This window comes from Lithobates pipiens, unplaced genomic scaffold (assembly GCF_037356315.1).
Source record: "Lithobates pipiens isolate NorthernLeopardFrog02 unplaced genomic scaffold, aLitPip1_a1.2 Scaffold_3, whole genome shotgun sequence".
NCBI lineage: Eukaryota > Metazoa > Chordata > Amphibia > Anura > Ranidae > Lithobates > Lithobates pipiens.
In genome coordinates this window covers 191,192,591-191,211,638 of record NW_027507790.1, presented here as the reverse complement: position 1 = coordinate 191,211,638, position 19,048 = coordinate 191,192,591, and the positions used below count along the sequence as shown (strand labels likewise).

Sequence of the window (19,048 nt, the reverse complement as noted above, 5' to 3'; positions counted from 1 at the left end):
ATATGCTTATTGTAGAACACAAAGTAAATGTACTCACTTGCTGTATAACCAGTCATGTTTTATCATTCTGTGGAAGTACTTCCACGGGCAGCCTAACGTTAACGTCCTTGTGGATAGTCAGGGAACTCCACTTTATTATCTGCATAGCTGCATTTTACAATTGCCCACTACATGATATGGCGTCATTGAAATTTCTTACATGGAACGTGAGAGGGCTGAGAGACAGGATTAAGTGAGCGGAGGCATTCACGATCCTTAAGAAATGCAGGGCCGAAGTGGTAATACTAGTGGAAACACATGTGGAGGGGAGATTACAGATGGCTCTGCGTCGCCCCTGGGTGGGATGGACGTATCATTCAACCCATACGTCCCACTCGAGGGGGGTGGCGATGTTGATCGCCAAAACTGTTAATTTTGAAATGGGGGAGGTACTCACGGACCCACAGGGACAGTACGTATTTATTTATGCGAAACTCTATAGTGAACCATTGCTTATTTTGGCCTGTTATGTTCCTCCACCGTTCACAGCCTCTGTAATTTTGGCTGGTTTCTCCTTCATGCCAAAATATGCTATGACACCGGCAATATGGCTAGGCGGTTTTAATGCTGTCATGAACCCTATGTTGGATCGTTTGCGCCCCGCTCATCCCATGGTAGGTTCTACCGGGGGTGGTAACTTGCAGAAGTTGATGGCTTCCTTCCACCTGGTGGACTTGTGGAGATATAAGTTCCCTACCACACGCGCATTCTCATGTTTCTCCCCCTCTCATAACACACTGTCCAGGTTAGACTACATATTTATCTCGCAAAGCCTCACTCCTCGTCTATTAGATGCGTTGTTTGGCCCGCGGTCCCTGTCGGACCATAGCTCATACCAGATCTCCCTTAGCATTCCCATGCATAAACCAAAACGGACGTGGCGTTTGAATCCCTTTTGGCTTATACTGTTGCCAGAGGGAGAGGAACTCAGTGATGAATGGTGACAATTCTTTGCGGACAACGACCATTCAGCAAACCCCTCGGTGGTTTGGGACACCTTCAAACTCCACGGCCGTGCTACTCTGATATCCCATATCAATAAAATCAAAGAGAAGTCGGTGGAAAAACTGGAGGTGGCAGTGGTGAAACTGGCTGATGCTGAGAGTAGCCTGGTACAGGACCCCTCAGCTGCTAACGCAGCCCGGCTCCGAATGCAAACTAGGGTAGTGGATCACATACATTATGCGAAAGCCAAACAAAATTAGTTCTTTCTCAAACAAAAATTCTTTGAACATGGGGAGAGAGTGGGCAGACTTTTATCATACCTGGCACGTAGTGAGGAAAGGCCCCCAGTGGTTATTACCCTGCAGGGCCCAGGCGGCTCTCAGATAACTGATCCACTAGCGGTGACGTCTAAATTTAAGGACTTCTTTTCAGAATTATACTCTTCCACAGTGCCCTCCAATTGCGACTCCATGACTGTTTTTTTAGAGACGGTAGATCTCCCTCAACTCACGGCAGAACAAATTGACATACTAGAGGCCCCGCTTACCTTGGATGAGATTGCTACCGCTATTGCAAGCTTTGCCCGTTCCAAGGCCCCGGGCTCTGATGGCCTGCCGATAGAATTTTATGCACATTTCACCCAGACTGCTGACACTCTACAACTATTTATTCCAGACATTCGACTTACCTGCCACTATAGTCCTCATACCCAAACTGGTGAAGGACCCCTTGTTCCCAGAATCATACTGTCCCATATCGTTATTGTAGGTGGACATTAAAATCCTAGCTAAAACCCTCTCCCTACATTTAAATAAGGTCATTCTCTCACTTATACACCCGGATCAGGCTGGTTTTATGCTGGGCCGCAACACATCCTTTAATTTCAGAAAACTCTTCATTAATCTGCAGGCACGGCATGAGGAAGTGGGTACGCGAGTAGTCGTGTCGCTTGACACGGCAAAAGCGTTCGACTCAGTTGAGTGGCCCTATTTGTGGAGATGTCTGCAGAGCTATGGTTTTGGTCCAAACTTTATACAGTGGGTGCGGCTCTTGTACCATGCTCCGATGGCCAAGGTGGTGGCAAATGGATGGCCTTCCCCAGTATTCAGCCTCGGTAGGGGTACGAGGCAAGAATAAACTTGATCAAACTACCATTAGGGCCACTGTTCATCATTGCTGTCTTATTTCTCCCCTATTTGTCTTTTATTTAAACATAAGTTTAATCAGAACAGAAATTGGTTAGAAGGCACGGACGTCAGCAGGGTGCGTCCTTCAGGGGCTGCATACAGTATACTGAATACTTTGTTGTTCAAAATGTATTTAAGCTGCTGCCTGGGTACTATGCCATGTTGGTGTGGTAATCTGTTGTTTTATGCCATTAGTTCACTTTTTTTTGTGGGGGGGGGGGGGTCATACAACATTTTGCTATAGGGCCCTGTGATTTCTAGTTACGCCCCTGTATGTGTGTGTATATATATATATATATATATATATATATATATATATATATATATATACACACACACACGCACGCACTTTAACCACTTGCTTACTGGGCCCTTAAACCCCCCTCCTATCCAGACCAATTTTCAGCTTTCAGAGCTGATGCACTTTGAATGACAATTGCGCAGTCATACAACACTGTACCCAAATTACATTTTTATAATTTTTCCCCCCCCAAATAGAGCTTTCTTTTGGTGGTATTTGATCACCTGTGCGATTTATTTTTTATTTTTAAAAAGACAGAATTTTTTTTTTTTCCAATTGTGTTAAATTTTTTTAAAACGGGTAATTTTTGTCCGTCATTAATGTACGCTGATGAGGCGGCACTGATGGGCACCGATAGCTGGCAGTGATGGGCACTGATCGGTTACACTGATAGGCAGCACTTCTAAGTGGCGCTGATTGGCACCACTTGTGGGCATTGATAGGTGGCATAAATAAGGCATGATTGCCTCTTCCTTTTTGGGACAGATGAGCCGGTGATCAGCTTTTTTTTTCTCCTCTGCTGTCAGCACGAGGAGAAAAACAAAACAAAAAAAACACCACTATCACGAGCTTTTGTTTTGATTATGTGATCAGCCGAGTCTCAGTGACCACAGCGCGCTCCGCGCGTTCCTTACAGGGATTATCCACAGGGGAGGCCATTGTATGACGATTCAGATCAGCGCTGTGGCCGTCATTCAGCCATAGCATGGATGTCAAGTGGTTAAAGATGGAAAGCATATAAATTCTGTAGGAGAGCAGAAGGTACAAAGATGTGCCAATAGTACTAATCTGCTAATCTTTTTTAGGCAGTCTCTATAATAAAGGGGTATCGGATAGATGGTCACTATCTATAACTATCTATACTTTATCACTGGGACCTTCCTCAAATAATTTGACTGGCCAATTACCGTATCCAAGTCACTTGTTGGTCTCAGTCAAATACCCTTTTTTTAGCGAGACCGACGAATGGCTTAGATGCATGACACCATACCATGGTAATTGGCCAGTCAAATTGTTTGAAAAAGGGAGGCTTCCTAGCAGATGGTGTATCTGATACTCCTGTATTGATAGGGACGGGCTAAAAAAAGATTAGCAGATTTGCACTACTGGTGCATCTTTCTATCTTCTGCTCTCCTACAGACTTAATATGCTTTCCATCCAAGAAGTATACACATATACTCATTTGCTTTTTCCTTCTTTTTTTATATACTTTTTAATCAATAAAGGTTGATTTTTTACTCTCTCATAGGCCATTTGTGTGTGGGTAAGCCCAGTTTTAGATTGTTTATACATTATAGTAGGCAATTTGTTTAGTAGTACGTTTGACTCTGTCATGTACACTCCCTCGCCACTCTTCACACCCCTTTGGGATGAATTACAATCTGTGCATGGGTGGCTTGATTTAATATAAAAGGTGTTACAGTTGTAATGTTGCCCCCCACAAAAAACTGCTGGATTTCTGGTCCCCCTATTCCTGCACAGCCAGGAGACATGCATTTCCAACTTACATCCAGACACAAGAAATCAGTCCATGGGCTTGTCTTTGTTGTTTTATTGGGGAAACAACTTGGATAGGGTATAGGGATTATGGGTTGCCCAACTTCAATTGAAGAATTATCAGATGAGAACTTTCCTTCGCTATGTACAAAAAAGAAGATCCTGGACTGTACTCCCTCCTGAATAAACGCAGCCTTTGTGGATTAGTGAAAAGGTCCTTTATGAACCAGGAGCACTCAGTCCCTTTTAAAGAAATAGCAAAAAGTTGCAGACTGTATTCAGGAGTATCTTGTGTTCTCTGTAGAACCTCACACAGTTCTGATGCTTGCAGATACTACCAGCCCACCTGACTGTACTGAAGAATGTCCTAGGACAAGGGATAGGGATTTAGCACAATGTGGTCCCTGGAAAGTATGCTACGTCTGGTAGTCTCCCCCCTTGTATGCCCCCCTGGGTGTGCTGAGGTACCCACACTGTCCCTTGCTCCCCACTGCACTGGGCAAGACTCTTGTTCAAGCCTGCAACTGATCAGATCTTCCCATGCCAGCCCGGATGTCCAAAGGTAATGGCAATTCCTCCTAGGCTTCCTCTCCTTCCTTTCCTCAGCTCCCAGCCTGGAGGTAGAGCCCCCAGCCCCGGGATCACCTCCCAGGCCACACGGCAACAATCTTAGAACTCCCCTGCTGGCTAAGCTCCAATATATTTAAGGGCTGACCCAGCCACCATACCAGGACTTGCTACCTAGAGATTGGCCAGATTCTTACAATTATGCAGATCAGGACCTCTTGGCCTCCACCCACTAACATACAGAAGAATCTCCAGGCCTCTAGATCAAGAGGGAGGTACCAGAGACCTGCTCTGTAGAGCCAGTCTGACCTGCAGTAACCTGACCTAATTACAGTCTCACAACTACCATGAATCAAAACTAAATTTACCTATATTAGTTGCACACCAGAGGGTGCTACACAGTCACGACAGGACAAAGTATGGCCAGAACAGGCGATTACCTGGTGTACTGTATATAGGAAGCCCTGAACTGTTATCACTGGGAAAAACAATTGGCCAGGTTAGAATACATGCCCAAAATATGTTCCAATGCGAGAAGCAGCAGTGGCTTCTAAGGCCACTCATCCCCACCCCTTTCCCTTTCCTAGGCATGAACAGCAACAGACTGTCCAAGTGCTTACCGAGGTCCATGTCTGTCCTTAGTCCAGCCAGATTGTTTCAGCCATTGCCTAAGCTTAACTGGAAAAAGGAAGTCTCTTTTAAAATGATGTCAGCGGCTGCATGCAAAGCGAATATCTCCTAAACTGTACAGGTTTAGGAGATATTCATTTTACATACAGGTAAGCCTATAATAAGGCTTACCTGTAGGTAAAATTTAAAATAAAAAAGGGTATATGACCACTTTAAATAGACTGGTTCTGTAATGTTAAAGATGTTTCACTGCTCATTCAAGCAGCTTGTTCAGCTCTAAAAAGTGTTAGAAGTCCAAGTTGAATATGATAACTGTTAACTTTATCATGACCTGGATAAATGAGAACCTTCACATACACACACTTTCTAATATACTGTAAAGCAATGTGTTTTCAGAATGGTACAATTCAAAGCACATAGTATTGAACAAAAAGAATAACACCACAACCATCTGTAAGAGCATTCGTTTATTCTCTAATTTTCATGTGTTACTTGAGAAACAATTTACTTATATACAAAAAATTGGAATGTAGAATAAATGCTGATCATTAAAACATTACATTGCTGTTGACAAGAAAGATTTCATGAAAAATAAAACCGCACAGCATACCTAACCAAGAAAGCTGGGCTTGAGTCTTTGCGTTATTGCTATGTTTTGCAAATCCATAGGAGGCCTTAAAAGTATGTACATATTCATAGTCAGAGGAAAAAAACAAAAAAAAAAAAAACAGAACAGGCTATTTACATAATAAATAGTGAGATTTGCAGTTGAATTTCGTTGACCTTAGATTAAAGGACAATGATGGTGTGTGATGTGCATTGGATGCATATATAGTTCAACAATGAGCATCTCTGCATAGTTGTGGTTTATACAAATGAGGCCTGATTACCCATAATATACTGTACACAAAGTTACAGTATTAAACCGTACACACACACACACACCACACTGTGCATTATATGATACCTCTGGCTCCTCTGGAAGAGAGCCCATTTAAATATGCAGTTCATATTTTGTTAAAAAATATCTTTCCATAAAACTTTTGCTTTATATCCATAAGGTGCGTGAATCCTTCTGATACGTGGGAAACAATGTTAACCATTAATCAAAAAAGCAATATACCGCAGGTGTGAAATGATATTAAGATGAACTGGGTACAACAGAAGGTAATGATGGCCTTACTTAAGGTACCCTGACCATTTTATCTTCAGAAGGCTCTTCCTTCATCCAGTGTACACTGGTACTGTATGTGCATGCTGGATGAGTTCCCTGTACAAAGGGAATTTTCACATCTGTATATGGGCTTTTACATGTGAGTGCAGTAAATAAACAACCATCAAGCTCCAGTACAAAAGAAAAAAAAACCAGCAGTGTATGTCAACCTGCATCTTAAAGTAGCTTTGCCACTAGTCTTGCTATCCCAACAATACCTGTTCATAGAAATTGTTAAAAGTTCTTTGTTGCTCCTGCTATCATAGCATATTACTCTAGCAATACATACATACATGTCTTCATTAACTGGAATTCTTTATTCTTTAGTTCCAGGTAATTGTAAATAGAAATAGGATGCCCTTGCAGCCAGACATTCCCTTCAAAAGACCGATTTTCAGCCTGAGTTTTCACAGCTGCTATCTTGGAAGATTGCTAGACAGCTGTGAGAGGGCATAGGCAACAAGAAAGAACTTATCGCAAGCCTCTTTGTACAGATTCTGCTTGATGGGATAGCAATAGAAATGGGGTAGTTTAATAAATTATTGGTGTTGATTTACTGAAGACAAATAGACTGTGCACTTTACAAGTGCAGTTGCACTAATTTTTCCCAAATCTTAGTGAATGTGGTGAAGCTTCACTTTGTAAAGAATACCCAAGAAAATAAAAAAATGCTTTTTGCTTGCACATGATTGAGTGGAAATCAGCAGAGCTTCACCGCATTCATAAGCTCTGGAGACAATGAGTTTAATTGCACTTTCAAAGTGCACAGTCTGTTTGCCTTTAGTAAATCAACCCCATTGGCTGGAAAGATTTGACATAGAACTGCAACATCAATGGAAGCAGATATTGCAGACCATGTTTAGTTTGAAGTGAATCAAAGCCAATCATCTAAATACCTCTGATTCTAGAAAAATTTTTCCAGCAAGCCAGATGGTTTGGAGAGCTTGGCGCTATAACAATGAACACCTCATTCTCATTTCTTGCACTTGTCTGTACAAGCCCTAACTCAGGTTCTGCCACTGAGGATAAAGGGATCAGAGTGAAATTTTCCAGGCCATAAGGGAATCTTGCCTGTGTGACTCGGGTCTCCTGGGAACAGCTGTATTTAGATATAAGGCTGCTCTTGGCACACAAGAATGACACCCTTTTGTACTAGCTCCACCCCTTTGGCTATAAGATTTATTTTGCACAAACTAAAACATGAATGCACGATTTTAGGCAGCAGACCAAACAAAAGATAGGGAAAACAGTTGCATGTTACGAGAAGTGTGTCTCCATAGCCCCATCAACCCTACACCTCTGTTCAGTGACTAAACAAGGTGACAGGGGAAAATTTAAACAAAAATTGAAAGTCTGGTGACTCGAAGCTACCACCTGTTACCCTGGGCACAGTGCAACAAGTTCCCTATGTTACATATTGCTCCTGATGTGCTCTTCTATTATAGATTGTACATTACACAGTCATGTAATACTTTCCCTCCTCTCTGTATGGCCAGTTTGATCATTCACAGACAGGTATGAACAGCACTTAAGACTGAAAAACGTGTTGCAAACCTATTTCAGATGTAAAACACCACCGATACAGCACACCACTGCAACGGTCAACCGTATTGTTAATCTGTCAGTCTATTGCAAATATACAGTATTTCCACAAGGCATTAAATCAACCGGTATGCATAGTCATTTGGATTTACAACTACACCTAAAATTGTTATGTATTGTGCTCTCACACAGTGAAGTACAAAGGTATAAGCCGTGAAACATTACATAACGATGTAATAAAGACGACTATTAAAATGATAATGAGAGAGACTAGACTCTCCATCATGAAATGTTTATGCCATGTAAAATAAAAAAATGTTCCTCTCTTTAGTCAACTGCTTAAAAATATTACGAAATCTTGAAGGTCTGTATTTCCTATTTGCTCATGTTTAAGCACATTCAACATGTACATTGTAACAAAATACAGCAAAATTTCTGTGGTTTATTCCAAAATAGTTGATTCTTATGAAAAAGATAACAAAATCATTAAGAATGAGTATACAAAAAGGTGTCATTACCTATTCAGAACAGACACACTGAGCTGGTTCCTTCCCAGTCTAATTAGTACTGACGTGGTTCAGATAGAAGCAACAGCTTGTGTCTTTGTATTATAACTCGATGCTTGTCAACTGATAGTCTAAGCATCGTTCTGTACAGAAGGTAGCTGACTCAATTGAGAGGAGATGATTTGTACACTAGGTCATGGTTTATTACAGTAAAGCCTTATATTCCATAGCGGAATTCAAACAACAGTACTTTTAAAATCAAGTGCAATATCGCCTTTGACCCTTAGCCATGAACACATAAAACATATTGCTCTTGCTTTGCTAAAACTTCTCAATCAGCGTTGGTAATTGCTTGTGTCTGCTACTCCGTCAATAAATTATAGCCTTTATTTAACCACTAGAATGGACATAGACACCCCGGGACTGTATCAGTGACCCACACGTAACACAATATTAGTGTGTCGGAAATTGATGATCAAAAAAAAAAACAGCCCTAAAATAAACAGTTATTGGTCATTTATGGCACTGATCCCTGGTCTTTATGAACCATGTATTTCTTTAAGAAGCACTGCAATCCCCACCCATTTACACCAGAGACACAAAAATAGACATGAATGATGTTCCTTTGTGAAAGATAAAAGAAGAAGAAAAAAAACATATTTACATCAACAAGGAACAAAGGCAGCTCGTGGTAAATCACTAAAAATGTATATAGTTATAGATAGCCTTTAATGACTCTAGTTCGTAGAAGTTCACATTTCAATGTTCCCTGTAGAAAAAGCCCTTCAATCGCTGCCACTAAGTAAAAACCAACAGGTCCATGGGACCCTTCCTAAACCCTGCAGCTATTCTCATTAATCCTTCTGTCACATTTTTATTTTTTTATTTTTTACACACGTACTTTGGTTACCTAGCACCAATCACTATGACATTTAGCAAGGCAAGAGGCCACTTTGTCCCATGTGATGAAAGAAATGATACAGGTGTAAAAATCAGCTTGTGTGGTGGTTGAAATCACAGGCAGGTTTGCTTCTCAAACCATCATGCAAGCTGCTGGTAGCTAGCTACCATCATCACAGACTTGGCACTTCAGTGTACGGGACAGTGGAGGAACGCAATCCAGAAAGAAAAAAAAAAAAAAAAGACAAAAAAAACTTTTCAAGAAGGATACATTAAGGTCGTTAACTTTGGAAATATAAATTTAAAATAGAACGCTCTCAGGCACCATGTAACATAGATTGCTTTGCCTAGGCTTAATCTGACAGAATTTTTGTAGTACCGCCCAGGCCTAGCATAAAGCATCTCTTAAATTACATGGGAACAGATTCAGAAAATATGTAAACACACGTCCCATAAAATAATCTCTTTGTTACTATTAAAAAGAAAAAAATGTGAGAAAATAATTTTTAAAAAATGTGCTTCAAACATGTCCAAAAGCTAGATTCTTGATACAGAACTTCTTAATTTAAAAAAAAAAAGCCACTGGTGCCTAGAATAAAAAAAAAAATCCCAATAACGAGACCCTATTATTCTAAATGAAGACCACTTATATCAGACACGGCCCTGGATACCAGATAGGACAGAAGGCTACATTACCCAGCCAACTAGAAAAAGTGGCACTTTGCTTTATCGCCAACCAACACTGGGTATACATAGCAAAGCCAACATGATTCAGTCTGTCTCGACTCAAGTGGTTTTGAATTTTAAAATGTATTAAAAAAAAAATAAAAAAATAAAAAAAAGTGATACCAGGTGTGAAGAGAGAAAGGCATACATATAGCTACATTACATATAGCTACAGTAAAGGCGGTGGTGCCCCCCTCCGCCTGCTAGCTACAATTTAGGCTCATGTTTTTTTTAACCTTGCAGAGTTTAGTAACACACGTCGTCCAAAAATAAACCTACATTCTGTACAAAAACAACACAGGTTTGTTCTTGTAGGCAAAACTACTCAAACATTCACACCGGAGCAGCAAGGCCTTTGGGACCCAGCTGCTTTATATGCAGTGGTTTACTCCCCTAAACCACACATTTTCACAATACATTTCTGTACAAATAGGTTTTCTTGTTTATCAAAATTCCAAGTGCATGTTTTTTTTTCTAAGTTGCTTTTCTCTTATATACATAGAAAAATATACTAATTAGTCTCTTGACGCATTGCTGGCTTTCAGTTCATTGTCCTTTCTGTTACACGGCACCGTCCCGTAAAACAATCAGCTCTACGGCACTCTGAAACTTCTTTAGCAAAGACACCGCCTGTCCGTGGTCAATATTCAGGAAACTGTACCCATTTGCCTGGAAAAGAGAAGAAAGTTTTGTTATACATAAGGCGATAATGGAATAGATTTAACCACCTCAGGTACGGGAGGTTTTACCCCCTGGTAATTGCCCGGTCATGCAACACTGTACCCAAACAAAATGTACGTCTTTTTTTCACACAAATATAGCTTTCTTTTGGTGGTAATTGATTGCCAATGTTTTTTTTTTTTTTTAATCATATAAATGAATAAAGCTGAAAATTTTGAAAAAACAAAAACAAATAAGTGTATACTAATTGGTTTGCATAAAAGTTATAGGGTCTACAAACTATAATATATCCAATATATATATATATATATATATATATATAATTGCGCTACCAAATAGAAACAATGTATAAAGCAGCCAGCATCAACAATGATACAATTGCATAGAAAACAAAAAACAAGAAAAGCGGCGCTAAGGCTGGGTTCACACCACAGCGATGCGGGAACGCCGCGAATCCGTGGCGTTTTCCCGCATCGCATTACTCCCGCCGGCAGTTCACACTGCCCTATGCGAACGGCTGGGAGTGTCAATGATATGTTAATGACACCCCCAGATCCGTCCGCATATCGCAGTGCGATCTGCCGACTCGCACAGGAATCGGATCGCATGGTGTGAACACCCATGCGATCTGATTCTGTTGCGGACCAAAAAAAGGGTCCCGTGCGAGTTTGCTGCGGGAGCGATGCGAATTCAGCCATACTATCTGTATGGCTGAACTCGCATCGCTACGGAGATCGGATGTGATTTGCACTGCAGTGCGAATCACATCCGGATCTCCCCCCGCAGCAGTGTGAACCCGGCCTAAAAGTGAAAAAAAATCACCTACTTCTGAAAAAGGTGAAATTTTTTTTGCACAGTGGCATAGCATAAGCCAAGCATATTAAAAATAACACAAATGCAATATGTATAAACAATACAGAAATCCACGTGAACAATGTGTAAAGATCCCCACAATATATGTGGATGAATAGTAAAGAGATCCATGTGAACCGTACCACATAGATCAAACAAATAATGTGAAAAACACAAAACAAACAATAGTCCTATGACACGTAAGAAAATAATCGTCCCCTTAACCACTTGCCAACCAGCGCACGACGATGTACGTCGACAGAATGGCACGGGCAGGCAAATGGGCGTACATGTACGTCCCTTTAAATTTGCCGCCCTGCCATCGGGAGTGCGCCACCTGCGGCGCGCTCCCGCGCTGGTCGGGACCCTCGTGAGTCCGGTCGCGGGACCCGCGGACTCGATCGCCGCGGGCATCCCCGCGATAGTCTCACGGAGCGGCCAAATGAAGAAATGCCGTTGTAAACAGCATTTCTTCATTATGCCTAGCAACTAGTGACGCTGATCTCTGCTCCATGTGATTGGAGCAGAGATCAGTGTTCACTAAATGAAAGCCCAACCCCCCCACAGTTAGTAACACACCCCTAGGAACACTTAACCCCTACACTGCCACCCACTGGTTAACCCCTACACTGCCACCCACTGGTTAACCCCTACACTGCCACCCACTGGTTAACCCCTACACTGCCACCCACTGGTTAACCCCTACACTGCCACCCACTGGTTAACCCCTTCACTGCCAGTGTCATTTACACAGGAATCACTGCATTTGTATAGCAGTGATTACTGTATAAATGACAATGGTCCCAAAAATGTGTCAAAAATGTACGATGGGTCCCCCACAATGTCGCAGTCACAATAAAAATCGCTGATCGCCGCCATTACTAGTAAAAAAAAAATAATAAAAAATTATTAAATAAAAATGCTATAAAACTATCCCTATTTTGTAAAGGCTATAAACTTTTGCGCAAACCAATCAATAATCGCTTATTGCGATTTTTTTTACCAAAAATATGTAGAAGAATACGTATCGGCCTAAACTGAGGGAAAAAAATGTTTTTTTTTATATATTTTTGGGGGATATTTATTATAACAAAAAGTAAAAAATAATGCGTTTTTTTCAAAATTGTCGCTCTATTTTTGTTTATAGCGCAAAAAATAAAAACCGCAGGGGTGATCAAATACCACCAAAAGAAAGCTCTATTTGTGGGAAAAAAAGGACGTCAAGTTTGTTTGGGAGCCATGTCACACGACCGTGCAATTGTCAGTTAAAGCGACGCAGTGCCGAAATCGCAAAAAGTGGTCTGGTCTTTGACCAGCAAATTGGTCCGGTCTGAAAGTGGTTAAGCAACAACTAGTTCCTCTTCAGTAAGGAGTGATCCAAATTGACAGGAGTGCCCAAACTCCAGTAAATGTAAAAACGGAACACTGAAGGTACCATCATAGCGACACCCTTCCAAAGCTCCTCATGCAGGTAATACAGCGTACTGGATAAACAGAGATAAGTAATGGGTACTCTTACCCGAAGGTGTGGACCCACACACCTTAGTGGTGAGTCAGTCAGGCGTCAAGCTGTAATGAACAGCAATCCTCTCAAAGGGATGGTGTGAACCTCCACTCCGCCACGCCGTCTTCCGTACTCTGTATAAACGGGGTGTCCAATGTAGGATATCCTCAGCATAAACTCCAACGTAGGAAGTACTCACATCATAGTAGGTGTATCAAAAATAAGAAAGGGGAAAAGAAAAAAGGCCTCCTCATAGAGTAGATTAAATCCAGAAAAAATAAGTTTATTAAAAAAATATATAAAATTAAAAATACATGCATGTACAAGCCCACAGTGAAGAGGGGTACAAAAAAGAAAAACAACAATGAAGCTGTCGTCTGGATGCGTGGAAAATATTGCCAGCAGTCTAAGTACCCGACATGTTTCGCAATAACTTGCTTCAACTGGAGCCCCAGTTGAAGCAAGTTATTGCGAAACATGTTGGGGCCCCAGTTGAAGCAAGTTATTGCGAAACATGTCGGGTACTTAGCCTGCTGGCGATATTTTCCACGCATCCAGATGGCAGTTTCGTTGTTGTTTTTCTTTTTTGTACCCCTCTTCACTGTGGGCTTGTACATGCATGTATTTCTAATTTTATATATTTTTTAATAAACTTATTTTTTACTGGATTTAATCTACTCTATGAGGAGGCCTTTTTTCTTTTCCCCTTTCTTATTTTTGATACACCTACTATGATGTGAGTACTTCCTACGTTGGAGTTTATGCTGAGGATATCCTACATTGGACACCCCGTTTATACAGCGTACGGAAGACGGCGTACGGAAGACGGCGTGGCGGAGTGGAGGTTCACACCATCCCTTTGAGAGGATTGCTGTTCATTACAGGTTGACGCCTGATTGACTCACCACTAAGGTGTGTTGGTCCACACCTTCGGGTAAGAGTACCCATTACTTATCTCTGTTTATCCAGTACGCTATATTACCTGCATGAGGAGCTTTGGAAGGGTGTCGCTATGATGGTACCTTCAGTGTTCCATTTTTACATTTACTGGAAGTTGGGCACTCCTGTCAATTTGGATCACTCCTTACTGAAGAGGAACTAGTTGTTGCTTAAGGGGACAATTATTTTCTTACGTGTCATAGGACTATTGTTTGTTTTGTGTTTTTCACATTATTTGTTTGATCTATGTGGTACGGTTCACATGGATCTCTTTACTATTCATCCACATATATTGTGGGGATCTTTACACATTGTTCACGTGGATTTCTGTATTGTTTATCTATACACATTGCATTTGTGTTATTTTTATTATGCTTGGCTTATGCTATGCCACTGTGCAAATTTTTTTTCACCCTTTTCACAAGTAGGAAACTATAATATATATACTGGAATTTGATCTTTTTCTTTTATACTACTAATGGCGGTGATCAGTGAATTCTAATGGAACTGCAATAGTGTGGCAGGGATAGGAAACCGAGAGATTGTTTCCTCTGTACAGGGCCCTGTGTTCATTGACAACACAGGACTCTGGTCTGTGACTGGATATATCCGATCAGCGGGTCCAAGTCATGAATCACTGGACAGCAACTGTTGACAGATTCCCGCTGTGTACAACCAAATCAGGTGTTGGTGGGGGAGCGTGCATGCACGGATCCTAAACGCTCAAACCAGCAAAAACGCAACAGTACTTTTCTTTGCCTGTGTGGGCCACCCGTCCACAGTGGGTACCATGCAATTCATGAACCTGGTCTTTTGCTGGCCTTGGAAAAGGTTATAACCCCTGTCAGTCTTTTATTGCCGCCTGAGGCCTCTCTAGAGAGATTTTCACAAATCTCCTGTTTCGGTGGCAACACAGTCACCCAGACAGGAGGTGAGGGAAAACCTCCAACATGAAAGGCAACATAAAGCTGATTGTCATTCTAGCTTTCTCCGCTACAAGGATTTCAGTGGAGAGTCCCATGAAAGGTAAGTAGTGATGCAAAAAAGTAGTTACCTGTACTATCTTGTCTCCAGGCTGTAAAAGTTTAGATGCTGGTCCTTCAGGCTGTACTCTCGTTACAAATATTCCCTGCACAAAAATGGAGGGGGAACCAATAATTAAGATGGCTATGACAATGTTATGATTAGACCTAGTTTCCAGACGTCAATGTTTTCAGTAACATAATACAATTATTTAACTACTCTTTGTACAGTTTTTAAATAAAAACAAGAATTTTTTTTGGGGGGGCCTGGGATTTAGAAATTATTGGTGGTACCATCTGCATGACAAAGAAAATATCAGAGCAAAATACTTACATCATCTCCAGGTCTGAAGGGATTTCCTCTCCCACCAACACCTCCTGATATACTAAAGCCCAGTTCAGGATCCTTCACCAGTCGTATCCGTACCTAAAATGTAAATAAAAGCATGTAACTAGAGGCTTACCTTCTAACATTCTACCTAATCCTCAGAACAACATGCAATATTCCACCAATAAAGTCTTATAAGGCTATAATGAATTGTTGGTCCCGGCAATACACATAAAAGTCATTGAAAAAAATGGCATGGGATTCCCCCACAGTCCATTACCAGACCCTTTGGGTCTGATATGAATATTAAGGGGAACCCCAAACCAAAATTAAAAAAAAAAAAAAAAAAAAAAAAAGTTGCGTGGTGGTCCCCCCAAATTCCATACCAGGCCCTTCAGAAATGGTATGGATATTAAGGAAAAAAATAAAAGGCATGGGGTCCCCCTCACTTATCCAAGCACGCAACCTGCCAGGTCACAGGAAAAGAGGGGGGGGGGGCAAGAGGGCTCCCGCCTGCCTGAACAGTACCAGGCCACATGCCCTCAACATGGAGAGGGTGCTTTGGGGTAGCCAAAGCACAGTGTCCCTATGTTGATGGGGACAAGGGCCTTATCCCCACAGCCCTTGCCCGGTGGTTGTGGAGGTCTGCGGGCGGGGGCCTTATCGGAATCTGGAAGCCCCCTTTAACAAGGGGACCCCCAGATCCCAGCCTCCCCCGTGTGAAATGGTAATGGGGTACCCCCTACTATTTCACACAAAAAAAGTGTGAAAATGGTAAAAATGACATGAAACTGTCCCACAAAGTCGTCGTCTTCTTCTCTTGCTCCACCGAAAGCGGGGAAAAAACAAAAACAAAACACGACTGACCCTGCCTCCATGGGAGGCTCCCACTGTATGACGCATCTCCGCTTTGACAGCTTTTTTTTTTTATAACTGAGGGCAGGCCACGCGGTGACGTCGCCGGGTGACCGTGTCCCCTCTGACACACGGGGACATCCCTATGGCTTCCCCATAGGTCAGAGGAGGCGGGGTCGCCCGGTTATCTAACAAGGTGGCCTCGCCCCCTCTGACAATACGGGAAAGCCATAGGGATGTACCTGTGCGTCAGAGGGGGCGGGGTCACTGTGTGGCCCCACCCTTCATTATAAAAGATGTCAAAGCGAAGACGCTTCATACAGCGGGAGCCTCCGATGGAGGGGGTCAGTCGTGTTTTTTTTCTTTTTCGGTCCATCGGCAGAGCAAGAGAACAAGATGACGACTTCGTGGCCACAGTTATATTTTTTTTATTTTTTAATAAAGAACTTGTCCCCAAGTCGTGTCATGTCATTTTTAAAATTTTCATACTTTTATTGTGAAATGGTAGGCTGTTACCATTTCACACAAGGGGGGAGGCCGGGATCTGGGGGTCCCCTTGTTAAATGGGCTTCCAGATTCCGATAAGCCCCCCTACCGCAGACCCCCACAACCACCGAGCAAGGGTTGTGGGGATCAGGTCCTTGTCTCCATCAACATGGGGACATGGTGCTTTGGCTACCCCAAAGCACCCTCCCCGTGTTGAGGGCATGTGGCCTGGTACGGTTCGGGAGGGATACTCTCTCTCCCCCCTCTTTTCCTGTGGCCTGCCAGGTTGCGCGCTCGGATAAGGGTCTGGTATGGATTTTTGGGGGGACCCCCACGTAATTTTTTTTCTATTTTGGCGTGGGGTTCCCCTTAAAATCCATACTACACCTGAGGGGCTGGTATAAATTTTGAGGGGGACCCCCACATAATTTTTTCAAAAAATGTTGGTGCGCGGTTCCCCTTAATGTCCATACCAGACTTGAAGGGCCTGGTAAGGAATTTGGGGGACCCCCACGCAATTTTTTAAATTTTGGTTCAGGGTTCCTCTTAATATTCATATCAGACCCAAAGGGCCTGGTAATGGCCGTTTTTTTTCCTAATGACTTATGTATATTTCCGGGACCGACAATTCATTATTGCCGCGAGTACTTTTAAATTACCTTTTTTCCTTTAGAAATGTCATGTTCTGCAGGGACTGTTGTAAACACTGGAAACATGCACCACATTACAGGCATACTATAGACACTTCCCAGGTATGAAATTTTAAGGAATAGTCACTTTTAATTGTTTCACTTTAAGCATTACTGAAATTAATGCTCCTAAAAAATGGCTGTTTTTAAAACATTTTTTGCATTGATACATGCCCCATGGAGCAGGACCCACTTTTTATGACAATACCATTCATATAAGCCTTTAAAATTAGCACTTTTGATTTTTCCCTTAGACTTTTAAAGGGTGTTCTGCGGCTTTCGAATTTGCCGCGAACACCCCAAATTGTTCTCTATTCTGCAAACTTACATTCGACTTGAACATCAGGCTCATCCCTAGTAGTGATGTCTGCAGTAAGGACATAAGTACTGTAGGGGCAGCTCAATTTGAACAACTTTAGTGCTGCTGCAACGAACTTTGGGGGGTAAATTGCTGAAGAGTTCCTCAAGCTACAGGGGTCAGTAAGGGCTTGTTTGAAAGCTAACTTACTGATTTGTTAATAACTGAATGTCTGCAGCCTGGTTTACTTTGAGATAAGGAGGGGGAGAGGGCAAGAGTGAGACAGAGAGGGGGGTGAGATCGAGAGAGAAAGAGGGGGTGAGACCGAGAGAGAAAGAGGGGGTGAGACCGAGAGAGAAAGAGGGGGTGAGAGAAAGAGGGGGTGAGAGAAAGAGGGGGGAGAGAGAGAGGGGGGAGAGAGAGAGAGAAAGAGGGGAGAGAGAGAGAGGGGAGAGAGAGAGAGAGAGAGAGAGAGAGAAAGAGGGGAGAGAGAGAGAGGGGAGAGAGAGAGAGAGAAAGGGGGGAGGGAGAGAGGGGGGGAGAGAGGGGGGGAGAGAGAGGGGGGGAGAGAGAGGGGGGGAGAGAGAGGGAGGGGGAGAGAGAGAGAGGGGGAGAGAGAGAGGGGGAGAGAGAGAGGGGGGGGGGAGAGGGAAAGAGGGGGGAGAGAGAGGGAAAGAGAGGGAGAGAAAGAGGGGGGAAGAAAGAGGGGGGAGAGAGAAAGAGGGGGGAGAGAGAGAGATAGGGGGGAGAGAGAGAGAATGGGGGGAGAAAGAGAGATATGGGGGAGAAAGAGGGGGGGAGAGAGAGGGGGGAGAGAGAGAGATAGGGGGGAGAGAGAGAGAGAGAGAGGGAGAGAGAGAGGGGGAGAGAGAGAGGGGGAGAGAGAGAGAGGGGGAGAGAGAGAGAGAGAGGGGGAGGGGGGAGAGAGGGAGAGGAGGGGGGGAGGGGGAGAGAGGGAGAGGAGGGGGGGAGAGAGAGAGAAGGGGGAGAGAGAAAGAGGGGAGAGAGGGAGAGGAGGGGGGGAGAGAGGGGGAGGAGGGGGGGGAGAGAGAGAGATAGGGGGGAGGGGGGGGCGCTCGCGTCGCTCTCTCCGCTTGCCTCTGTTCTCTCTCTCCTCTCTGCCCGCTCTCTCTTTTTCTCTCGTCCCTCGTTTCCCTTTCTCTCTTCCTCGTGTGCTCTCTTTTCCCTCGTTTTTCTCTTTCCCCGCTCTTTCTTTCTTCTCTTTTTTTCTCTTTCTCTTTTTCCTCTACCCTTTTTTTCCTCCCTCTTTTTTCTCTCCCTCTTGTGTCTCTCCCTCTTTTTCCTCTTCCCGCTTTTTTGCTCTTTCCCGCGCTTTTTTCC

At 43.0% G+C, this 19,048-nt stretch overlaps 1 protein-coding gene across 3 annotated transcripts in view; it reads right to left on the bottom strand.

Moving 5' to 3' along the window:
* Positions 1–5,618: 5,618 nt before the first annotated feature.
* Positions 5,619–19,048, bottom strand: part of ERBIN (erbb2 interacting protein) — a 347,855-nt gene continuing 334,425 nt past the window's right edge. For all 3 annotated transcript variants that reach the window (XM_077462647.1, XM_077462650.1, XM_077462648.1), the window contains 3 exons: positions 15,386–15,478; positions 15,084–15,158; positions 5,619–10,722 (listed from right to left, as the gene is read on the bottom strand). In XM_077462647.1, the coding sequence (XP_077318773.1) occupies positions 10,615–10,722; positions 15,084–15,158; positions 15,386–15,478 (276 nt within the window). In that variant the 3' untranslated portion in view covers positions 5,619–10,614. The remainder of the gene's footprint in view (positions 10,723–15,083; positions 15,159–15,385; positions 15,479–19,048) is intronic.